This window comes from Lutra lutra, chromosome 13 (genome assembly GCF_902655055.1).
Source record: "Lutra lutra chromosome 13, mLutLut1.2, whole genome shotgun sequence".
Taxonomy (NCBI): Eukaryota; Metazoa; Chordata; class Mammalia; order Carnivora; family Mustelidae; genus Lutra; species Lutra lutra.
Window position 1 is genome coordinate 35,355,916 of NC_062290.1, and position 26,806 is coordinate 35,382,721.

The following is a 26,806-nucleotide window of genomic DNA, read 5'->3' on the forward strand; positions in this document are numbered from 1 at the left end:
ACGGTTTAAATAGTTTGGGGTATACATACATACATACCCAAATAGTCACAATGTAAAGTAAAAACAGAAAAAGTGGTTTTTAAGGCATATTAATGTTCTCAGTGTGAAATGTCCTATCTGCTGAGAGGTATGCATTTTGATGACATAAAAAAGACATCCTCTCCATTTCTAACCTCATTTTGGAAGGTCCAACTGCATGCTTGGGCTACTTCTCAGAAGTGATTCTGCAAAATGCAAAAGGAATAATTTGCCCTGCCCTTTAATTATTTTCCTTATTTTTTTTCTTACAGAATAATTTATAAGTAAATGGCTTTTCATATGGTCATAAATTATGGACCCTGGGATCACAACCTGAGCCGAAAGCAGAGGCTTTAACCCACTGACCCACCCAGGCGCCCCCCAAATTAACTTTAAATCGGTAATTCTGGGATAGGGGTTTTTTTTCCAAGCTTGACTAGCTTGACTAAGTATGCTTTATAATTTTTCCTCCTGATCTTCAGTTTAATTCACAATACAAGAGTTTCAAGCATCTCTTATGTATGGGACTTTATAGAGAAGCAAGTTTAGTCATTAACATGGTGTGAGAAAACCTGTTTTACCAACCACCAAAATTTTGATAATCTGCACGTCAAATAAAAAAGGATTTTAGCACATCACCTCATAGAACTGCTCAATAACACTGTTGGCTATGTGTTTTTGACATAATGATATAATAACAGCTAACATTTATTAAAAACCTATCATATGTCATCTGCTGATTTTGTGTTTTACATTAGCCCATTCAATGCTCACAAAACCCAGGAGTAGGACCTTTCCTATACAATCATCATAATGATTATCATCATCACCATCACTCACATTTTAAAGATAGAGAAACTGAGGGAAAGAGCTCCAGATTATCATGCTCCAGATTACAGAGGACAGCCAGAACTTAAAACCAGACTGGCTTTAGAGCTCACTTTCTGAACCATTACTCCACACTGCCCATCAGGAAATATATAAGGTAAGAATCATTCTCCTACTGTGTGTATGCCAGCCTAATCTAATGCCAATGGATACAGTGATACAATACCAAAGGGGGGGGGGGATTCATTGCTTTTATGTAAGAAAGGAATACAGTAAGTAGACAAGGACTAAGAAGTTTCCTTACAATAAGGGAGGAAAATGAGGGAGCGTTTACCATCTGACATGGAAAAAAGCAAAAAGTAACAGAAAATGGATGAGGTAAGCAATTTGAGGAATTAGACTATCAATTGTTGTGTTTCCAATGAAGATCTAATAACTATTCAGGTCAAATTACAGTTGTCAAAGTATAAACTCAAGTCTAGAATGCAAGTCAACAGTAAGTGATTTTATTACAGTGAAACCAGTTTGATGAAAGAAAGTCCTAAAAGTAGGTTTGTAGCCTGCACCTAGGTAAAAACAAAAACAAAAACAAAAACAAACAAAAAAAAAACAAACAAAAAACAAATAAAAAATAACTAGTAAATAAAAAAACTAAAGCTACACATGAAATAAAACTATCAGAAATTGCTATGAAAACCCAGCCAACAGAAAAACACCCCAGGAAAATGCTAGTATAAATTTACTTTTATTTTGCATTCATGTTATCAAAGAATTGACCTCCATCAGACCACTGCCTAAGACAAAATCTGACCTCACTCGGACAACCACTTAAGCTAGAATGAACCTCAATCAGACCACCTAAGCCAGAAAACTAGTAGGCTTGACAGGAGGAGGAACTACTGTTTGCGCTCGAACCGAAGCCACACTGAGACCACAGCTCTACCATGTGTACCCACATTCAAGAAACAAGCAAAATCATTTCCAGCACTCAAGACATAGGGATAAAAAGAAATAAGATCCATGTATACATCTAGCCTTTGTAATAGTGGGGATCTGTGGGGCACTTTAAATTGGCAATAGCAAAGACTATAATTTTCTGCTAAAGGGGTATTATCACAATTTTTCGACCTGGGTTTGAACCAAGGCTCATAAGAGCTCTTCTACTTAATGCAACATCACACCTAGCACTTTAACTTTACTATGACTTCCACAGAGCAGATGATAATCCTGACTCCTTGGCTCTTTGGAGTTAATCATTTCAAAAGGCAGTGAGCAGAGCACATTAAATTAGCATGGTGAAATACAGTGGCTTCTTTCCATTCCCCACCCCCACATGGTTCTCATTCTTAAATGGGCAAACGGATTTTTAAAAATTATTTCATCGTTCTCAAATGGCTCTGACAAGTTACTATTAAATTTTGAAATAGAACTCCTGATTCCTTGTAAAAATTCCAAAATAGAGTTAGGTAAAACATGGCTACATGTGCTAATCAAAGCATAGAGTAACAAACCAGTGTCCCAGGTAATGGGAGCTTCAGAAATACTGTATTTAGGTGATGATGAAAAAAATCTAATTCTTCTTCAGTGCTACTTAGGATGTCTTTTTTTTTTTTTTTTTTTCTCCAGTGTTTTATGGAAAGGTAGCAGCACAATTTAATAGGTTATAATCTGGGACCCATTTTCCCAATTGTTCTTTAAACATCCTTTAGGGACGAAAAGCACATCTCCAACCATGTGTTTTCATGTACCATGAGTGTCCTCCAATAGATCAATAAGGGATGTTCTTTCTTCTTTCAAAATGTACCTTAAAAAATATGGCTAATTTTTCCTCTCACCTCGAGAATCTCTTGGATTACACATCCCATTCAACAACGCCAAATAAATCGGCTAAAGGGAAAACATACTAAAGCAAGGTTGGAGTAGACCCGGGGAAAACTAAACAAATTATTCTGGCAAAGTCTGTCCCTTTTCATTAGTCGCCATGGGAAGAGTGAGAGAGAATGATTCTTTTTCAGCTTACATCTTGAGCTTGGGAGCTGATTATCATATAAACATATAACCTGGTAAACATCTTAACTAAAAGTTGCTATTGTGGCCCCTGTTTTCCCTTTTGGAAGGCTGCTATCAAGGAAGTGTGGTGAAGGGTGGAGGTAGAGGGAGAAGGGGAGGAGCAGGAGGGAAAGGAGTAGGTGATGATCATCTGGAGTGTAGATTGTTTTTTAAAACAATTGTAAGAGTACTTGACATCTGTCTGCCACATTCCACCAGAGATTTAAACGAAGGTAAAGCTGCTCAGTAGAAAAACATTTCTACTTATCTGGAAGGATAACTTCATGGATATATGACAATTATATCTAGTAATTTTAAGGAAATCTCTAACTGCTATCTGAAATTAAAGTGGATTCCCAGGGTGCTGACAGGTTTTTGCCAAAAATTAACAATTGTAAAACAATGTACTTTTTCATTCTAGCCAAAACAGAAAAATAAAGCCATATGCCTGATTTTTTTAATAAACTAAATTTAGATTACAACTTTAAAATAGATTTTGACATAAATGGCTTTAAAGTAACAAGAGCATCTTTCATTTGGGTCTTTTCCCAGTTAATTATTTGCTGGCATTGTCCTAACATTCCTTGGTGTCACCTTAAACCAATACTCTCAAGTGCTAATTAGGAGACTATAACCACAGAAAATGTGGTTAAAACATGCATGTTCCATATGCATCCTGTTATTAACCTGATTCCTTTCACTCCTGGAAAGCTCTCTTTGGAAAACAGATCCCTTATTTAAACAAAGAAATTGGCTGCTATTGAAGAAATGTTTGTCAGAATCCAGTTAATAGGTAGGGCCAACATGACACAGGATCCTTGTCTTTGAAACATCCTCAGCATGAATCAGATTTAATCTCACTGAAATAGCAGAGGGAAAAGTTAATGACTGCAGATGTTATACATTTCCATAATACCAGAGGACTCCCAAAGAGAATGGGCAACTTGCTCATGAACTACAGCACTACGAAGAAACCAGCCATGTCCGTGAGCCAAAGCCAGAGACATGACTTTCTCCAGTACTATCTCTTCCAAAACACCATGGGCCAGATGGGAAAAGAAACATATGTAAACAAGGTAGACCTAATGATTTCCTAATTACGAAGGAGATATGATCTTCTCATTAATTGGCAAGCTAATTGACCACAAGCTCAGTTTCATAAATTGAGTCCAATAAACCAAAAACTTTGGTGTCTATACTCCACAGAATTCTCCTTATACTTCCACACCCTTCACCCAGCCACAACGTTGTCAGTTCTGCTTGATTTGTTTGAATACTGTACTCGACGACAGCTGTCGGAAACAGTACATCAGAACAGCTGCTATGACAGCTACAAGGGGCTTGGAAGTTTAATTGGGCTCGATGTGACATTGTGCATTTTTCTAAACATAGATATATCCACAATACGAAAGAAATTTCTAATGGGTCTGAACAGTGTTTACTTATTGGCACCACCAACTGGTTAACCCCAGTTTGAGTTACATCATTGGTCTCATAGTGTCTTTGCCACCGGGCTGGTAAGATTATAAAAAAAAAAGACAAAACAGTAGGAGCAGTTAGATACCCAAGAATAGGGGCATTAAGAGAGAGAGAGAGGAAATGGTAAGGAAGTCACGTCAATAATCTCTTTCAAAGGCTGGCTGGTAGCCAAGGAGGATCCCACAGTGTCTCAGGATTTACTTCCAAAGGAAACGTATTCAGACGCCCTGAGCCTGCTGCCAGCTGCGAACAAAACCACTCGTTATGGCCACAGCCCCATAGAGGAGGGAGAATGGCTTACTCTCAGCGTCCGCACGGAGGAAGAGAGCAAGGAGCAGCAACAGCGGCCTGGCAATGTGCACCATCCTGCAGCTTGGGGGCAGCGGGCGCTGTGGCAGTCAGGGATCGCTGCCTCTGAAGCTGCGGCGAGTCAGTCTGCTCTGGAATTTCAGCTGGAACACTTTCAGAGCCTGTAAGGGCAGAGGGAGAGACAAAAAGGAAAGAGAACACAAAGACCCTTAGTTTCTTACTCTTTTCCCCTTGTTCGTCACCACCACCCAGAGAGATGCAAGCTACTATAAAGACACAAGCAACTGTAACTGGGATGTTTCTGTGTGAGAAGGGAAGCAAGTTTGTTTGAAAATGGGGCAGCCTGAGCCCATCTTGTTCCCACTGTCAGGCGCTGCCAAAGCCAACCACCTTGAATTCCACTCTCTGCTTATGCCACCTTTTTGGACAATGCTCTGTAAGAAGCAACTGTCACTTCTTATGAAACACTATGTGAATACGTCGGTGGAAGAAAGCACAGCAATGGTATGAGAAAGATTTAAGAAAAGCGTCACATGCCAGATAAAAGTCTATTATTGACAGAATAATGGAAGCTGCTTTCTTGGCACGAGAGGAAGTGACAGGGCTAATTCAACTTCTCCAGCTAAAGAGGAGAGGTTAGAATTTTTTACACAAGCACATTTGGCTTCTTCCCTGAAGACACATCAATGTTCAAGTCTAGTTTAGCTTCAATAAGTCAAAACAATAGTTAGCATGAGCCTACTTGATTTAACAGGATTTTTGTATGTCTCCTGGGCAATAGTTTAGTTTTCTCAATCTTCTATGTAAAACCAATAAGCCACAAACTATTTTTAGAGAGCCTACTGTGTGCAAATGCACTTAGTATAAAGTACCAGGAAGTACAAAAATGAGTCGGATTCTGTCTTCTGTGACTTTCCAGTTTACTAGGAAAAATAAAACAGATACATCAGATGACTAGAATAAATTAATAAGTGATGAGTGTCAGGAAGGAAAACCAAATAATGCCATTATAAGTTAAGATCAGGAATGGTATCATAGATAAAGCAGTATCTCAAAGTGAGCTTGGGAATACAGTTGGGATTTAACCAAGAAGAGAGAAAGGCATTCCAGGAATTCTGTACAAAGGCAGGGGAGTGGGAAAGGAAATTTGGAAAAGATGAGTCTCCAGCTTTGGCTGGAGTAGGGCTTCCCAAACTTCCATATGCATCAGAATCACCTGCAAGGCTTTTAAAACAGATAGCTGGGTGAAAAATAAAATAAAAGAAAAACAACAACAGATAGCTGGGCAGCATGCCCTGGTGTGTGGCTCACTAGGTCTGTGATGGGATCTCAGAATTTACATGTCTAACAAGTTCCTGAGCGATGCTGATGGCAGCTGGTTCAGGACTCCAACTCCACTGGGTTGGAGTGATGAATTCATTAGGAAAGCAGAAGAAAATGAGGCAAAAGAAAATGGTTCAGTCTTGAAAAGAAGGAAAGGAAAGGAAAGGAAAGGAAAGGAAAGGAAAGGAAAGGAAAGGAAAAGGTCATGGTGAGACTTGAACACCAATCCAAGTCAAGCAGACTTTACTCAGCAAATCATGAATAAAGCTACTTAGTGTTTCTGAGCAGAACAAGGAAATGGGCTTTGAAAAGATGAGCTAACACACAAATGCAGCACTCTTAGGCCAGAGCAAGTATCCCAGGTGAAAAGTAACACAGACCACAGGGGATGGTGGTCTGGATGGGAGCTGAAAAGAAGGGCAGCCATGACCGACTTGCTCCAAGCACTAATCTGAAGTAATGACTCGTCGGGTGATAAACAGTTGTTCCTACAGGAAACTTCAAGAAATCTAGCCCAGCGTCTTACACAGAGTAGGCTCTGAATACAGAGAGAGGGAACACTGAATTCTATTGCTTCCTCTATCATGGTGAAAACTTGAGGATGACAATCAGAATTCTTCTGCCAAATGAAACAGTATACTTTTAAGTTTTGTATAGTGGAATATTTGAAACACGTACAAAATTCTTGACAGGAAATACTAGAGATATCCCGAAATAACCTAATCCACCAAAATAACTTGCACTTGAAAAAGTATTATAATAGAGATACTATAGCCTGCCTTTTCTGAAACTGAGATTGAGCCTGAGAATAAATTTTTTTTAAAAGATCTTATCTTTTTCACTACTATGCATGTGTCATTTGAATGGAATGGATAGGTATGGATAGGAAAGATAAAGCTAAATGAAAAGGTGGGGGATCATTGTAATTACCAATCCACTTGCTAGCCCTTCTTATTTTTAACAGATTTGCGGTTGGCATGAAATAGCAAGTTATACATTGAAATGCGTCCACTTGAAACCAAAAGCTAGCCAGCTGCTCCAAATCTGCTATTGTTATCAATCTCATCTGGAAAATAACTTATCAGGCAGTTCACAGCTATCAAAAGCTAAAATTCTCAAAACTTCATAGGAAAAGTGCAGGGGGGTATAGCTCAGTGGTAGAGCATTTGACTGCATAGGAAAAGTGCTAAGGGAATCAGCTCTGCTCCCCTCCCCCACTGTTCCCATCCTCATGCCAGCATTTCAAATGACAGCAAAGTCCAGGAGACATCAGTCCTGTCGGACTCAATTTGTGTCTGTGCAAGCGTATCAGAGCCAACTGCTACATAATGACTCGGTGCGATCACAGAGATGGAGATGTATGAAATGCTCTCTCAGGGAAGAAGTGATTTGGCTTTTTCCTCTACCTGACTAAAGTGGCATAAGAGGACCAAATTCTTCCAAATGAACCTACAAATGTTACCTCCAGACTTAAAACAGTGATAGGATCTAGGAATGAATACAGCTAGAGAACATACATATTTATACTTAAATGGGCTATGTCCTTGGCCCAGATACAGCAAGAGAAGATCAAAGGTGTGAAGATAAGACCTATTCTAGATGTTCATTCCGGCTAATCTCCACTCCATATCTTGTTTATTACTTGGTAACACTGCCAAAAGGGAAATGCTGGCTTGCATATCAGTAACGTGGAGTTTAAATTTTAGAACAAAAATGGGAAATGGATTTTTTTAAGGAAACACTGACAGCAAAAATAATGAGGATGAACAAATATTACAAGCAGTTTCTTTTAGCCTAGAGAGAGGGTTGGAAAGCACTTTGCAATGAAAAGAGCAGGAAAGGGGGTTCAGAGATATTAAAAGTACTATGGTTTAGCTTATATCACAAATGATGCTGCATGTGTCCAATAGACCCCAGCAGAGTATCAACTTGGATTTTGATATGTCCTGCCCTCTGTGTCTTCCTTAACTGGGACATGCAGATAAAACTGAACCACATAGCTAAGTTTAAAATAAAACAAAAACATATTTAAGGCTCTCTCATCTCTTATTGCTTACAGGACAAAGATCTTCAGGAACAATAATTTTGTTGATTTCCAATTAGCTGAATAACTACTTTTGTATTTCTGTACATGGACAACTATCGAAGCTGACAGTTCAGAGGGCCAGGGTGCACAACATGATTTGAAATGGGATAACAAAGAGTACACCTGCCTAAAAGCCTTCACAGATTACTGTTTCAAGTAATCATGTAACTGCCATGGACTCAACTCTTTACCTTCAGTTTAACATTGTAACCCTTTCCTGTAAAAATACCTTCATATTCAAATTAATATGAATCTGAAGGATTTTTTTTCCAGCTTTTTGTATTGTAGCATGTTTTTCTGTTAACATAAGGGAAAAGAGGCAACTGGAACTTTTCTTTCTTTAAAAATAGGATCCCAAGTTCCTTAGCAAAATGAACGATTGCAGGTTTTATGCGGGAAATAAGCATAATGATTGTGAAACATCTTGTCACATGAGGAAGCAGTGAGACTTCCAGGAACTACTAGGTTATATTCAAAAACAAGGAGCCAAGGTGATGAGGACCCATCAGCTAAATGTAGGACAATCTGATAGCAAGGGCAACAGTAGCTACAATTTACTGAAACACATCCTCCTAAAACCCATGGGTTCATAAGTTTAAAAAATTTTTTTAAAAATTACTTCTGTCACTCTAGAAGGGAGTTAAGGGATCAAATCATTATTCTGAAAAGAGAGAGAGAAAGGGAAAGAATGTTTCATTAAATAAAATCTCCACAGAACTTAGAACAATACAAAACAAAGCAAAACAAAAACCTGCCATCACTAGAAAACTAGGCATCATTGTTTATCTCATTGTTTATCAGGTTGCTTCTTTTGGGCTTTCTAACGACACCCTGCTCTCAATTCTCGACTTCTTAGAAACAATCATATTGCAATGAGACTTAACTGAGCAGTTATCCATACAGACAGCCATTAAGTTGGGGGGATGGCATGCTAAAGGAGGAAGTCCTAAAATGTGACTTCTTTTGATCAACCTCCCGATGGGTCGGGTCTCTCCCAATTGACTAGAGAAGGTTTCCAATCATTTAAGAGAAACAACCATTTGTGCACAAGATGTGCTACCAGGAAACTCCAATTTGTAAAACAGACATTAGCAGGGCTGCTGCGGCTGAAGCAAGGGGTGTAGGCGCCTGGAGTTAAGAGCAAGCTGGCAGAGGCTTCTGAGGGCCATCTGTGAACTCCCTGCCCTCAGTGCACAGTGACAACACAAGGACACGAAAGGAAAGAAAAACAAAAATAAATTTCCAACATTTCAATTATTCATGAGGATTTTTCCACCAGGAGATAGCCGCCTAAATATTTTATCATAAGCTAGTACAGGAATCCTCTGGCGCTATCCAATAAAACTTTCTGCAGATAGACGTGTTCTTTATCTGCACTAATTGGTTACTTTCAACATAGCTAGTGAAACAGGGGAAGTAAACATTTTATTGTATCTAAATTTAATTTCAGTTTAAATAGTCACATGTGGCCAGTGGCTGCCCTTTTGGACAACACAGACTACGGTTACATATTTCAACAGCATTGAACACAATAGCAATAAACACTACATAGGTTTTCAGGGTTGGAGATGGAAACAGTGAGTTGCGAACACTTAGACTTTGCAGTCCTGGCTTCCTCATAATCAGATTCTAAAGATGCATTGTGTTATATGAGGAAACCCACTTAACCTCTATGCCACTCACTTCCCCATCTCCATCCCCTACCCTGCCAAAAAACAAGTATCTCTCTCTTTTTCTTTTTTTTTTTTTTAAAGATTTTATTTATTTATTTGACAGAGAGAGATCATAAGTAGGCAGAGAGACAGGCAGAGAGAGAGAGGAGGAAGCAGGCTGCTTGCCAAGCAGAGAGCCCGATGTGGGGCTCGATCCTAGGATCCTGAGATCATGCCCTGAGCCGAAGGCAGCGGCTTAACCCACTGAGCCACCCAGGTGCCCCTCTCTTTTTCTTTTTAAACTACTCCACATAATATAAAGGAAGGATCTGTACACATCCATAGGAAATGATCTGTATAGTTCTTATGAAATGCTCACATTCAACTGATTAACATGAGTGAGGGTTATGCCAAACATTCTTAAATAAATACAGCGCTGAAAGCCTCAAAGCCCATCATGGAAAACACACCAAGAAAAAGGACAGTGGATAAAGGCTATTAAGTTAAATAAAACACTGATAAAATAACTTTATCCAATCCATGCCTGGATAAAATACTCAAATTGAAGGATATTAGGAATTATTTTTATGAGTGAAACTCAAACCTTCTCAAAATCATACTCTTTCCCATAATAGCACAACATATCAAAACTCTATATTTTTCAGTATTTTGCCCTAGACATGATTACATGGCAGTAAACTGGGGAAGGAAAAAAAGAGACTTTATGAACTGTCACATATAAATACAAAGTAATAACTCAATCATCTCATTTTTGGCATAGGCTATGACTTAATATGAAGACAGGTGACTCTTAAGTAAGCACATAGTAATTCTTTGAAGAAATCAACTGAATTATAAGAATATCTGAAGAGTAAAATGATACCTATCAATATGGATACTATAAAAAGGCTCTTTACATGTTTAGTTTTAATACATAAAAAAAGCCAATTATCTGAGCTTAATATAGTATGACTCTCTTTTCAAATTACTATTGATAAGATAACATCTCTGCAAGGTGTAAAAACTTTACATTTGAGGCAGACATAAATATTAGTTAGTTTCATTAATGACAAAATGACATGATTAACTTTAACCATTCTTTTCCCTTTCAAGAAGTAAAAGTGAAGTATGCCATGAGAAATAAACAGATATAGAGGGAAAATATAACACCTTATGTTCCTGCCTATTTTCTCTCTAGAAATGGAACTATAATTCTGATTTGAAAAGGAGGATGGTTTTAAAGCATGTAGTTTCTTTAAATGCTTATTGCATGTGATTACTTCCATCTAGTTTTATATGATGCTGATCAGACTGGCATTGGAAAAGATCAAATACAAGTCTCTTCAACATGCTATTGGGACTCTGCTACATGTTCCACTCTTCCAAAAACACATATTAAATATGAGTAAATGAGCAATTTCACAAAATATAGATAGTCAATCCAGCTACTTCTTACCCAAACAACAGAACAGATTATTATTTTAAACTCTGGGCATTTTTAAATGGATGGGAAACCATCATTCATAATTCACTATATCTGACTTTTCTTTTCCATTATCTTAAAATCAAAAAGGGTATTCCTTCTTTCACATACACAAAATATTTTTTGTTCAAAATGTATTTAGCTTTGGGATACCTGGGTGGCTCAGTAGGATAAACATCTGCCTTCAGCTCAGGTTGTGATCCTGGGATGGAACCCCCATCATCAGGCTCCCTGTGGGGAGTTTGCTTTTCCCTCTCTCTCTGACTCTCCCCTCCACTCATGCTCTCTCTCTTGCTGTCTTACTCTCTCTCTCTCAAATAAATAAAATCTTAAAATAAAAAATAAAATGTTTTTAGTTTTTAAAATATATTATGGGTAACAATGTGTTAATTTTTATTATGTCCATTTTGTTTGTTTTATTTCCATCAACACATAGTGGAAAAGAAATCTAGCAATACATGATCTATTTTACTTAATTAGTAAATTTTTTAATTTGTGGGGAAATTACTATACCCTTTAACACTACTTTTTTTTTCCCTTGAAAAGATTTTAAAAACAAAATGATGGTCTTTAAATTGTTTTTAAATCCTTTCTTACTAGAGTTCAATGAAAACCGATTTTGCTACTCACAGGTGGTATATCTGTAACTCCATCCTCAGAGTGATCAAAGCTCTAGACCAGTAGCTCTCAATCGAAAATGATTTTGCCACCTCCCCGGGGACATCTGGCAATGTCTGGAGAGATTTGTTTTGTTTTGTTTTCACAACATAAGTAGAGCACTAATGACATCTAAGCAGTTGACGACAGGAATGCTAGCTGCTGCTAAGTATCTTGCAAGGCATAATATAGGCCCCCACTCCACAACAAAGAATTACCTGGCCCAAAATGTCAACAGTGCCAAAGCTGGAAACACTATGCTAGAAAGGTTCATTAACGTTGAGGAAAATTTTTAAATTAAAAAAAAAAAAATTGGAATTTTTCAATGCTTGTTTATAGTACATGTTTTCTAAACCCAACAATTTTAGGTGTTTTCAGTCCGGTTTTAGTATATAAACTCAAAACAGATCTGAATTTCTAGGCATGGCAGTCAAACACTACGGATGTCTCCCAAATTTCCCTTTTTGTCCTATGCTAGAATTGAAATTGGCTTGCCTTATGGGAAGTTCAGTTCACAGGCTTAGGCAACATAAATATTGTCACCAATTAAAAGAATGAATCTGTTAAATGGGGCAGACATTGTTGCACTGATGTCTGTCAGTGAATAGACATGGTTCCCATGCTGGGAGCTTAGCTCTTCTCTGAGGGAATAGTCCCGGATGGAAATGTTCAGTTCCAAGCAATATTCTTGCAAATCACTGCCAGCAACAGATAGAAACTGCAATGGTGAGAGGTCATTGTGAATGGCTGGGGAATGTGGAATTAAGGAATATTCTTTTCATTTTCCTAATATGGACCTCATGACTTCGGCTGGTATCTTTCTGAAAATCTGTGAATTATAGTCTGTGTGGAGAAACCAGATAAATGGCTATTAAAGCAAATAGAAACATAGCCTAAAGAAAGGTAGAGGGGACAAATATTAAACATAGATATCCAATATACCCTCTCCTCCTCTCTCACGTCGCACATTTATTGTATCCAGTTATATTGCACTCTTCTTTATTCTTAGTACCTTCCTCACCTCTATGTGTCTCCTTGAATGGAATCATTTAATGAAAATTTAAAAAAAAAAATTAAAAGTCATCTCAGGCAACCCACTCCTTTAGCAGACAATGAATGAAGCAAAAGAACATAATGAAATTATTAATCTCAGAAGACACATCCGGTCAGTCTCAGAGCAGGGTTGATAACATAGACCAATTTTGTATCTTGTATTTGTTTCTCATTCTGCTTCTATCATCTCTGACTTACTAGCTTAGGTGAAGCTGTGGTTAATTCTAAAATTAGCAACATAAAGAAAAAGTCTCTCCCTTAATTGGCAGAGAGAGACAATACAAGGATTCCCTCAGATAAAGAAGGAAGAAAATCTTAAAAGTGGGGTATAAGAAGGAAGTTTGAAAGAATCTCACTCGATACAAGTATTTGAGAGTCATTGTCCTACATGGATAAATAATTCACAAATGAAAGTTTATACCATGAGTCAAAAATTCTCCAGAAGGTCAATCTTTAACCCAGTAACCCATTATTGTATAACTGAGTGTCTTAGAGTCAAAGATTTTATGGTGTGTTTAGAAGTGGAAATGATTAACCAGAAATAGTTTTCCAAAAATTCTTACAAGTTAGTAATTGAATTAATAACATGAAGACACATGTTTATATCACCATAAGACCTATTTATTTTCTATATTACCATCAAGTTCTTTTTTATGGGGTTTTTCTCTTTAATTTAAATTCTAGCAAGAATACATGTAGACTAATTGGAAACAAATAAGAATGTGTTAGATGATGAATTCACAGAGTTATACAGCACAGTTACCCAGGTGGAAAGATACCATCCTGAGTGCTCTTTACATAAGGTTGCTTAGGGCAACATGGCCACGTTGAAAGAAGGAATGAAGACACATAATGGCTATTTTTTAAAAGCAGTTGGCATTATGAAGTGATTTGATAATAAAGTACAAAAATTTCCTGCAGCAATAAAGGCACTATGCATCTCCATACCAAGATGTGTCAGCAATGAAGAAAATATTTTTCCATAGTCACTCTTTTAGAAAATCTATTCAAGACCTCCAGAAAAATGCTTTTGTAAAATACCGTTATTTTTACTATATTTCTGTAAAATCCTCAAACAAAATACACAGTACCTATATCAGAAACAGTGTTTAAAGTAATTCAAAGCCTACTTGCAAACTAGGTGTACTAACTTCCTCACTCCCAAACTTTCTGGATACTGACTATAATCTTAAACGAGTGCTCACATGACTGAAGGGAAAGAAAATGTCCAATAACATCAATCGAACTTCTCTGCTGTGTTTAAGCATCATCATAGAAACCTTTCAAAACACAGATTTTTATCTTCCAAAGTAGGAAAGCAGCCACTACTAACAGGGAATGAACAGGGGAAGATGCTGGCAGGCTAATGTGGGACAACAGTCAGTGTGTGTTTGGGGGACCAAGCCCCAAATTAAAATACCATCTTTCCAGGAATTTCTTTACCTTTTGTGCTATGTCCAATGATGTTTTCTTCACAAACTTAATAGACTGGTCCTTGTTTTTGTTATGTTTCCTCTAATATTTTTTAAATCATAGATTTAACCATGATATGTTATCATATCCTTTTGTAAAAACCTTTTGCAGGGTGCCTGGGTGGCTCAGTGGGTTAAGCCTCTGCCTTCAGCTCAGGTCATGATCTCAGGGTCCTGGGATCTAGGCCCAGATCGGGCTCTCTGCTCAGCATGGAGCCTGCTTCCCTTTCTCTCTCTCTCTGCCTGCCTCTCTGCCTACTTGTGATCTCTATCTGTTAAATAAATAAGATCTTAAAAAAAAATAAACAAAAATAGAAGTTCTATGATTATTTTCCAGGCCACACAAATCACTGGAGTTCCAATGTCCTAGATGTTCCAAAATTTGGATTTTTCTTCAAATATATTTCCAGTGGCAATGAATAAAAAAAGAGAGAGAGTGAGAGAGCTTTTGCTCATTTGTCCACCAACCCCCTTGTGAAGTCAAACAGTTGCTGTAATAACCAAATGTTAAAGGCTCTATGTGACAGCTGATGTCAACATGATGTAACACAGAGGAGAAGAGACATTGTTTTTTGAGATGTTCATACAATGTCCTCGTTTGATAATCACACACCATTTATCCTGAGGTAGAACTTTTTACAAACCCACTGTGCTTTTGTTTCAAAAATGAATTCCTTCATTCTGTCGCTCCACGAATACTGAACACCAGGCACAGTGATAGGTGCAAGAGACATAACAATGCACAAGACAACAAGGTCGCTGATACATTCTGGAGCAAGAAGATAGAAAACGTGAGTTTTCCAGGTTAAGGGACACACTGTCCAGGCAGAGGCTGGGGTCCGGTGAGCCAGGCAGAGAGCTGTGTGCTGCAGGCTGGGAAAGGAAGCAGGATCCAGAATGCACAGACCCTGTGGCCACATTGCAGAGACTGAGTTTCATTTGAAATGCAATGGGAAGATACTGGCGGGCTTTATGCTATGGAGAGACATGGTCTGATTTATATTTAGATGGCTTCCCCAGTGGCTGTGGGCCAAGGGTTTTAGAAATGCAGTTCTCCCACCACCACCCACCCGCTCCAAGTTTCTGCAGAGCCTTCCATTCTCTTTATTTGGACACTGCCATTGTACTCTATCGTGAAGTCTTTTGATACTTTATGAAAGTCTCCCAGTTTCACTTCTCAAGGATCTTATGGCACTCTCTCTTTACCAACACCATTTAAAACAACCAGAAATAATGTGTTGTTTTTCAGTGTTTTGGATCACTGTTCTCTGTTCCTAGATAGCAACAGGCCCTGGAAAACTGTATGAATTTTCTTTGGGGGAAATGGGGGGGGGCCTCTCCCATAGAGAAGTTTAACATGCTTTAAATTTTTTACTTGAAAAGTAAAGTACCTGATGTTAGTTCTCATTTGCATTCCTGATGTCTAGAAAAAAAAAAAAATCTGCTTTCATGTACAAAGAAACAGTAGGCACACTGGATCTCCATAGCCACACTTTTAAATCTGTGATTCCGGAAAGGCTTTCTTATACACACTTAAAATAAAAAAAAAAGTTTCTGAAGTTTGGTACATCAAAGTCTTGTTTTGACCCTTTAATCCTTGTAATATTAGCAGTGATACTAATACCCAGGAGTACACTGCATTCAGACTATTAGAAAACACAGCCGTCCCAATAATTCAAAACTTCTTTATTTCAGGATTTAGAAGCTAGGTCCTGCTGTGAGTCAATTGCTGGCTAGCTTCCCAAATTAGCTTTTCGGTTTCAGCTATCTTTTACACTTCATCCCTCAGTCTTCACTCCAGGATTTCCTCCGTTATTAAATTAAGGCTTTTAACACCCCAATACGCAGTTATTTAATTCCTTACTTTTTCTTATTAGTTACCTAAACTTGAAAATAGCGGTATTTAACCTCTGTCTTAAAAATACATTACAAAGCTCTATAGTTTCTTGTATGGAGGGTGTACATGGTGACCATAAAAGGCCACCTTACTCTGCCTCCCAAAAGTTCCTCCTCTGGTCGTCTGTGCCACTTGCCTTGACCAACAGAATAGGGCAGAAGTGACACAGTGTACCTTCTGACCCTGAGCCTCCAGAGGCCCCCAAAACCTCAGGAAGTAGTCCTCTGTGCTCTCTCCTACTTGCTGATATCAGGTCCCCTGTCACCACACTGTTTGATCAAGCCCAAACGGGTGGAGGATGAGAGAGCACGTGGAAGGAGAAGGGTACCACCTGAGCCATCTGAAACCAGTCTTTCCCCAGAGGACCTGGCAGCTGACCACAGACTCATAAGCAAGCCTGGCAAAGATGAGCCAAGTATGGCCCATACCAGCAGAGCCACCTAGCTGAGCTCAGGACACTGTGAGATAAATAAACAGAAGCTGGGCTGAATCCACTATGTTTGGGGATGGATTGGTATACACCAAAAGTTAATGACAGGAAGGGAATAAATACCTCATCCAATATTAATTAAGATTATTTTAAAAATGTTTATTTTCTTCAGTACTTTATCACACTTTAAATACAGGTAGGCAACTTGGCTTCTTCTGGGTACATCTGAATTGATTTTGTCTTCTTTTAATAGTAACTAGTAAAATCATTGTCATTAGATTTCAGATATTTTAAGTAGTAAGTTGTTCTGTGATTTAGGAAAATCAGTACCTTGAAACAATTTGTGCCTCTTTGCCTCTACTTCCAATTACAAATATTTTCTGCCACAGAGCTCAGAGAGAACAAAATTTTTCAAAAACGTCCTTAACCTTTGGCTAAAGCCACATAGCATGACGTTCCTTCCTGGTGATATAATTGAAGTGACGTATGTGTCTGAGATCTCAATTGATCTCACCAAGTGTACTGACAGGTAGTAGTTAGCATAATTTTATCTCCATGGATGCTGTTTTCCTTAGGCAGTTTCTCCCCAGGGATAAAGCCCACAATTCAAGTTAGGTTAATAATCTAAAAGCAGGGAAATTTCATAAACTTTTTAAAAGAATGACACTTGGAACAGCTAGTAAGCATTCCTCAGGCCAGTTTCTGACAACATGTTGAATGTGCTTGTTTTTGGATAGGAGCTAGTCAACTTGACTAGTTACTAGAATGGGAGAAAAAGTAAGGAAACATAATAAATATTAAAATCAGTAAATGATGGGGCACCTGGGTGGCTCAGTCTGTTAAGCATCTACCTTTGGCTTAGGTCATGACCTCAGGGTCCTGGGATCAAGCCCCACATTGGGCTCCCTTTTTAGTGGGGAGCTTGCTTCTCCTCCTCCCTCTGCCTGCTGATCCCCCCTGCATGTGCTCTCTCTCTCTCTCTCTCTGTGTCAAATAAATAAATAAAATATTAAAAAAAATAAAATCAGCAAGTGAAATCCAATATAAATTCCAACATGTTTTTCTTGAGAAATAGAAAACTGATTTTAAAATTTATAAGGAAGTGCAAAGAACCAAGAACAGCCAAAACAATCTTACAGAACAAATGTTGAAGTACTACCAACACTATCAGTTACCAAGACTTATTATAAAGCTACAACATTGGGGCACCTGGGTGGCTTGGTGGGTTAAAGTCTCTGTCTTCAGCTCAGGTGATGATCCCAGGGTCCTGGGATCGAGCTCGGCATTGGGCTCACTGATCAGCAGGGAGCCTGCTCACCCCTCTCCCCCCACCCCGCACCTGCCTCTCTGCCTACTTGTGATCTCTGTCAAATAAATAAATAAAATCTTCAGAAAAAAGAAATAAATAAATAAAGCCACAACATTTAAGACAGTGAAGTATTGGCTCAAGGGCAAACAGACCAGTGGAGCAGAATAATAACTCTGGAAACATATCCACCTCTCTTCAGGTGTTGATTTATAAGCAACTATGTCCCTGTAGTGCAGTGGGAAAAAATAATCTTTTCAGTTAGTAGTACTGGGTCAAGTGGATATCTAAATGCATAAAAATATATGTTGACCCCCTACCTCACACCATACAGAAAATCAATTCCACATAGGTTAGAAACCTAAACATGAAGATAAACAATAAAACTTACAAAAAATAGCACAGAAAAATATCTTTGTAACCTTGGATAGGCAAAATTGATGAAAGAAGGCAAAGTAACAACAGTAAAGGCTGATAAGTTGGAACTAAAATTTAAAATATCTGCTCATCTGAAGACATTATTAAGAAAAGGCAATCCACATAGTGGAAGAAGATATCTGCAAAACACATATCCACCACAGGCACAATACTATTTGTCAATTTTTGATTGTATTGTCTGGCTTTTGGAGGGAGGCAATGAAGATAAAAGTCTTGAAAAAAGTAATTCACGAAAAGAATATCCAAATGGTTACCAAATATCCAAAAAGATGCTCATCAATGCTAGTCATTGGAGAAATGAAAATTAGTCTCACAAGAAACTACTCTATATTCACCAAAATATTTAAAGTCAGAATTTGGACAACATCACATTTTGGCAAGGTTTGTGGAATAAAGGAACACTAATATACTGCTGACTGAATGAAAACCCCTTGGTAAAACCCCTTGGAAATAGTATTTTCTTTTTGAATTTAATAAAGTTAAATATACACCTATTCTACCTTCTAGCAGTTTCATCATTAGCGATACAACCAGCATTAACATAAATGTTACCAATAGAAAAGAGGTACAAACAGGAATTGACCTAAATGCTCATCATATACCACAGGGAAAAAGTAAGTTGTGGTATATTCATAAAATTGAATGCTTGATTCATAGCAATGAAAATAAATATATTCTGCTGAGAAAACTTAAGATATAACTTAGTTTTGTTTAGCTTTGCTTAGTTTTTCTAGAAACTTGTTCAGGGCATACTTTAATTACCCACTCGCTTTGAAGAAAATAAATTTGTCATTAAGGATATCATAAGTCAAAGTTAAACACAAATTAGAGTGGAGCTCAAATTTTCTTGGAAACTTATATAGAAGGCAGAAATAGTAAGTGATCAGACTAAAGTTCTGGGATTCTAAAGACGCGACTTCCAGTGAGTGGGATCAGGTCTAGTCTTTCAGTTCCAAGAAGCAGGAAGAAGAACTGAAACATGAAGACGAAATCTGTATAGGGAAAGAGGAATGGCCCCTGGCTCCAGGAGTAGCAGTGCAGTCCAAAGGAGATGGCAGAGACAAGCAGGGGACCAGACTTCTAGACCATCTTTAGCACTCACTTTCATATTCACCTTGGTCAAAGCATTCCCTTCTGTGCCTCATTTTCCCTGAACTTCTCTATTTTATAGCACATGTGACCTTTGCTCTATCACATATTTGTTATGTTAATTGTTTGTTGCCCTCATCCCGTACAGTACCCATAAGGACAAGGATTTGTTAAAACCTTTTTAAAGGGGTGGCTGGATGTCTCAGTTGGTTAAGCGCCTGCTTTCAGCTCAGTTCATGATCTCAGGGTCCTAGGATCAAGCCCTGCTTCTGGTTCCCTGCTCAGTGGGGAGTCAGCTTCTCCCTCTCTTTCTGCCCACCCCACTTGTGCTTCACTCTCTATCTCAAATAAATAAAACCTTAAAACAAAAACAAAAGACCTTATTAAATATTCATGACTTGTGTGAAAGTACATATACAAAATAAGTACAGGATAAGCTCATTTTGCAAGATACAACAAAAAATGCAGCAAATCCATCTGCAGCTTTTCCAGCTCAGGGAGAAATGGTGATGACAGAGGCAGTGGTCGAGGTATGCGCTCTACCAGTTAACTACATGGACTGTTTATTCTTTGAAGGGCACTGTATTGGGCTGTTCAAGGATAGGTTTCATAAAGCCCTAGACTTGTTGCCTTAATGAGAAATCATTGTCCAATATTCTAGCTTACCCCATATCTAAGATCTTCAAAAGTATGTATATCAGCAGGTAAAAGAAGAAAAAATCCTCAAAACAATAATCGGGTTTCAACAGCACATGTTTTCTTTCCTTACATGTAATAGCTGAAAGAAACTTGTTTAATGATAAAGTCACAGAGTTAAGATATGGCTCCCCAAAAATCTATAAACCAATATTTATTGAATGTCAACTTTCTGAATCCCACATCTTGCTAATCTTTGTCAGACATAAAGAAGATTAGACAGAGCAATGCCTCTAAGGAATTTGCTGTTCGTTTGGAACTACAGGAATGTGAGAATTAGAAAAGCATGATAATATGTGTCAGGAACCAAATAGATGGTTTGAGTAATAAATACCCATATATGTTTAGAGGAGGAAAATTTGATCTCAGTAGTCAGGAAAGATTTTGCAAAATTGGTGGTTTGTGAGACCTTGAAGAATATGTAAGAACCTTATCTGAGAGGAGTAAAAGGCATTTCAAAAATAAGCATAAGATTTAGAGGTTGGTATGTTTAAAACATCTTCAGGAACCAGTAAATTGGCCATTGTATATACATCACAGCTTTGGTATGACGAGGAATTAAGATATGTAAAGTCAGTTTGTGGTAGTCCTTCAAGGCAAACTGAGTTTATCCTACAAGTCAGTAAACCTTAAACCATCAACAGAAAAAGTAGAGCTCTCGGTGTTAGCTCTCCTAAAGTGTGCATATAAGCCTTAAATATCTTAAAAGGGGGGGAAAAAAAACAAACTTTAGAACTATGATGATAGCAGTGTCTGTCTCTTGGATATGAGTGAACCAGGTAATAATAACTCAGAACACTGCATTCCAAAAATGCTTATTTAAAGTACCCTGTGGCCATGATAATATAATCCCAACCTCATCCTAAATGGCATTAGACATTTCTGATTCCCTTGGAAATCAATATCTATATAAAACACATGACATCCATTTTATAATTTGCAATCTTGATCCCATAGAAGCAGTCTAGTGGCTGGGCTGAATGGGCATGACATTCCTTACTTTGCCATTATCTTGTTTCAAAACAGCTCTGGAGACAATTCCTGACATCTCCATGCTCCAACTTCCATCTGTGTGAAATGAAATAGCAGCTACCTCCCCACTACCTCATCAGAATCAGTGAGCAACAAAAGCGCATTAAAATCAGGGATGCAGGAAGGATTTTAAGGGAAGAAGCTTTTGTCCATTGTCATTAAAAACAAAAGAAAATTTAGCCAGCCTTTCTCAGCTGGGGTTCCATGAGATAATTATGCCCTACAGAATATAATCTGACTGATTCTTTTTTCAATTCTCTCAAGGATAATACAAAGCTGGTACTATTCTACATGCAGTGGCCAGAAATTAAGTCATTACGTACAATAGATGCCTTAGGGCATTAGGGCTGACTCTTCTTGTGAATTTAGGATGGGAAAGCTGACATTGTATTGTTATACATAAACTAGGCTTTGGTATTTGATGTCATTTTATTTAAGAAAAAAAAATTTCTATGTTTACAGCCCTGTAGATCCAAAGTCTCACTGTATTCTAAAGAAAAATAAAGTAAGTTAGAGTAATGCTAGGATGAATAGTCCATAAATTTTGGGTTGCTACACAGAAGTAACAAAGAAGGAAGAAAAGAGTAAATGTTACCAAACTTTACCATTTATAAAATGTTTGAAAAGAAATTCTGACTTAATACCTAATATTTATGGAGCTCATTTAAATTCTATTCAATGTGCTTCTTCAAGGCAAACATCCTTCTTCCTGTTTTAGAGATGAGGGGAGTGAGACCCAGGAAAAATAACCTTCTTAACATCTACAGCTGGTATGAAGCAGAGGCTCAATTTCAAGTTAGTTTAATTACACAAGAAGGCTACTCCTTTTGTAGCTCTCTAATCTCCCAAAAGCTTTTCAGAGTAGGATTTATCTTCATGTGCAGATGAAAAAAACTGAGGTTTTTTTCAGAGGACTTTCAGTGTCTGGCCCAAAAGTTCAGTGCTAGCAAGCTGTTTCTGTCTGCAAAGTTTATATAACCTCTCAAGCCATTGTTGAGAAACAAACAAACAAAGCAAACCAAGATGGCTATTACCAGTTGAATTGTGTTCCTGGAAAGTCTACACAGTTAAATCTTAGCCCCTCAAAATTTCGGAATGTGACATATTTTGTAGATTTGGTCTTCACATAGACAATCGAGTTAAAATGAGATCATTAGGCTGGACTGTAATCCTATATGATTAGTATTCTAATAATAAGAAGAAATTTGAATACTGACACACACAGAGGGAAAACAACATGAAGACACAGGCAAAAATGGCCATCTATAAGCCAATGAGAGAGACCTGGAGAACATCCTTCCCTCTTCACCCTCACAGGACCAATTCTGCTGATAGTTTCTAGCCTCCAGATCTGCAGGACAATAAATACCTCCTGTATAAGGCACTCAGTTTGTGGTACTTATTATGGCAGCCCTAGACAATCAATACAATGGCAAACAGAGACTGACATAAAAAATTTAATGATTTAAAATTCACAAACTAGGTTAATGTGAAACAACTTTTTCTGTAAATTTGTGACATTTGTGGTTCTGAGGATATTAAAGATTGAAACTGTACCAAGACTTTTAGAAAATCTTGCCTAATGCGATAATCTAAAATTCTCTTGCTGTTTTTCATTTTTAAAAATGGGGGGGGGCCTAAATTATCTATTGTAGGGTAAAATATTTTGAAGTACTCATTCTATTGAAAGCTAACCCACAGGTTTGACAGTGATATTCTGATTTTTTGGAAATCATCATAATTACAAATCCTCTGTATATGTAATATTATAAGATGCTTACATATTAAACATTTTCAGGTTTTCATTAGTTTATTAATCAACACATAATCAGTATGTATTCTTGAGAGTATATATTAAAGAGGTTTTGTTTGTTTGTTTGTAAGTAAGCTCTATGCCCAATGTTGAGGTTGAACTCATGACCCTAAGATCAGGAGTCACAAGCTCTATGGAGTGAGCCAGCCAGTGCTGCAAGAGTTCTATTTTTAAACTACCTACTTATTTACACAAAGATAATTCTAGATAATGCAGCAAGACTCCATATTAGTGATTACTTATAATTTTTACAGCTAATAAAACTGACCATTCTTTTTTTCCCAAGTAACTGTACACTCTTTCCAAAAATATACTATTCTCTAACCTCATCATATTCCGAGTCCCATGGTACCATTTAATTGGTAAGAGCACAATACTGCTATTTTTGAAGGAGAGAATGCTAAAATGATCATGAGTAAGGTCTATTTCATTTGAGGTTTTTTGGAATGGTTTTTCCATGGAAGGGTTAAAGAAAGGGACACATGGAAAAATGACCAATAAATATTAATAAAAATTATCATTATTATTATCACTAAATCAATTTGTTAAAAATTATTAAGTATATTCTTTTTTATATGCTTATAAGAAAATCACATATACTATATATTTAAGGATATGTCCTAGGTATGAGTCTCTTTTTAATTAAATTTTCCAAAGAGGTGATTGCCCTTTTAATCCATATCATCAAGTAGCTTTTAAGTTTATAGTGTGTTCTTTAATTAAAGTTTGGTTTTTTTCTATTTTCATTTTTCATTTATGCTATTTCCTTGCAGGAGGTAACTAATAATGTGTATATTTCTCTCCTCTGCCCACACTCACTTTTAACTTCCTCATCACCTTCTGCATTGTAGAAGATCCAACAATGCATTGACTTACATAACAGATTTTCAGGTTTTTTTTTTTACAGTATCATTTTTTGCTATGTTGCATATCCAATGAGCATTTCCACTTGATGCTTTCATTTTCTATTCTCTCCAAATTTCCTTTTGTCCTCTTCAAGCTTCTGCTTCATTTTAGAGTCTTTTTCCTCTCATCTTATCTTGACACTCCTTATGACTTTCTCCTCTTTGTCATGGAGGCCATATGTTTTTCTACTGTGAAAGTAAAACATCTGTTCAAAATTTTTTCCTGGTCACTATAATAAATCTTTTTCAGAAAACTGGTTCTTTTCTTCTGAGGTCACAGGATAAGGTCCTGTACTGATGCATCATTTCCTGGACTCGTTTGTTCAATTCCTACTATTTACTATGCTTGACCTATCCGACAGACCTATCTAGACACAGTGTTGGTGAACAGATTCTCTAGCAAAGTTTGTCCACACTCCTTCTCTGCACTGCCCATGAGGAAGCTACCATAGTACCCTCCTTATCTAGGAAATGGGGGCACTTGCAATTGTAGCTGCAATTGATCCAACATGGCTATGCTAGACCAAAGTAAGAATTTGCTATAATCCCAATGCATGGTTCTCTTAAAAAATAAAACAAGGTGTGTAGGAAAGACTAAAATAGCCAAGATATACTACAATCATATAAAAAATGGAAGTATCTATGATCAGATAGATACTGATCATTTCAAAAAAATTGTGCAGTAGAAAGTTGGCTGGCTACTTTTCTGATCAGGACCTCTGGGTAAAGGACACCTAGTCATGGTGAGATCAAGCAGTTCCCTGTCTTTTTAGGGAGCCACTTTCAAACAGTAGAAAACACACTTCTTTATTCCATCCTATTCCACTAGCATCTTGTTGATGGACACATTCTTTGGATTGTAATTGTCTTTCAGTCTTAGTTTCCAGCATTCTTCAATTTCTATTCTGTGTCTACAGAAAGTTTCCATGGTAAAATGGAAGGCACCATGTCAAGGGCTGCCAGTCTAACACCTTTTTAAAGAGAATGGCTGGGTTGGAGAATATATATATAATTTATTATTACTATTATTATTAATATTATTTGTTTAAATCATATCAACTTTTCTCTCCTTAAACATAATAAATGTATCTAAATAACACACATAAAGCAAGTAAGATTAATCTTATCTGTACTTGGGATTTTGTTTGGTTTCCTATTTTATTTTATTTTTATTTACTTACTACTTTTGCTACTGACCGTTTTGTTTTAAATAACATATGAATTGACTATTCTAGTTAAAAACAAATACGCCATTTAATTTTTTTATTTAATTAATTTCATTTAATCAATATCCCTACCTACTTGAACATTTTCTATTTCCTCCCATGGTTCTTTTGTATGATACTCTTGCAGAATTCTGAGATTGAGAACCCTTACATGGTCTGCCTATAGGTCACAGCCTGGTGGGGGGAGTTGTCATCATGATACACAATGGTAACACATATCCCTTTGATCTTTGTGTGGGTTTGAAGAGTGCAGTGGCCTTTCAGGTAGATTTTCCTTGGTGGTCTCACTTCCCACTTTAAAAAAATGATTTTATATTGTTTAAGTAAAGTAGAAAAAATCTGTAGGAAATGGTGCTATACTTTCTTGCTAACTGAATTTGTAAATTATGAATTTTGAAGATGTAGTTAGTTCCACTTCTATTTCTAGCTCCTATCACATAGCATGCATACATGTTTTAATGTTTTACTTGATGACGAATCATTTCATAGTTAGTCCTTTTTCACTGAAAGGTTTATAATTTGGGAAAGAAAAGACATCAAGCTTTTATATCTCCTATGTCAACAACTGAGTGTGGGGTGAAGCTTCAAGTAATTAAAAAAAAAAAAAAAAGAAAAGAAAGAACCATAAAAGCTAATTTCTTTTCTTTGCCTAAGAAGCAAATGATCTTAGATCTAAAAGTTCTAAGCTAAAAACTCTTTATAAATGGAGGTAAATGTGGTTGCCCTTTGTATCCCAATAAGGCAAACATGCAATTATCAAGTGATATATAGATAAGAAACAATAACTTAAGCATGCTAGTGTGGGTCACAAAAGTGACCAGAGTACTTTAGCTGAACAGGGCAATAGCAACAACTCGTGGTTAAATAAAACTCTAGTGACAGATATGATAATTGACAAACTTAAAATTGAAAGACTCTCCTCTTTTTCATAATCACTTGCAACATTTCTTTGTATGGCTCTTTGCACAAAGCTGTGTGCCACAGGATAATGTTACTATTTGTAATGACTATGGATGGAGAGGGAAATTAAACTAAATAGGAATTATAGAGAGGTACACCTTCATGGGATTTCAAGATGCAGTCACAACACAAGAAACAGCAGGTACAAGGATAGCCAAAAAGAACAAAAATACATCTAAGGACTTAACAATTCTAAGACCATACAGCTAATCACTGACACCGAAGCTCATTTACATAGAACTTAAACAAATTAATAATACTGTTTACAATATCATGGTGCAAGGAAGATAAATGAAAAGAGGTAACATTATCAAAGAAAGTAAAATGGGAAGAAAAATCCTAAGGAGAAAATAATTTTAAAGGTCACTAAATTCTGGCAATGTAGTGGAAGAAGAAAGGCAAGATTATAAATTCTGAGTTTTAAATATACTTGCAAAGCAACCTAAGAGTGAAAGCATGGTCCATTATCTCTCCCTTCTCCAGTGAGCTATAAACCATGGTCTCCAAAGCACCATTAACACATGAATCACAGTGAGTCAAATAAACTCAGATGCACAATTTAGGTACATTCAAAATATCTATTGTGGGGTTAGTGAGTAGGGAAA

General features: G+C 37.1%; 1 protein-coding gene across 9 annotated transcripts in view; it reads right to left on the reverse strand.

Moving 5' to 3' along the window:
- PTPRD (protein tyrosine phosphatase receptor type D) overlaps nt 1-26,806 on the reverse strand; it is a 1,060,901-nt gene that overhangs the window by 410,735 nt on the left and 623,360 nt on the right. For all 9 annotated transcript variants that reach the window (XM_047699812.1, XM_047699814.1, XM_047699811.1 and 6 more), the window contains one exon: nt 4,676-4,844. In XM_047699812.1, coding sequence (XP_047555768.1) covers nt 4,676-4,739 — 64 coding nt within the window. In that variant the 5' untranslated portion in view covers nt 4,740-4,844. The remainder of the gene's footprint in view (nt 1-4,675; nt 4,845-26,806) is intronic.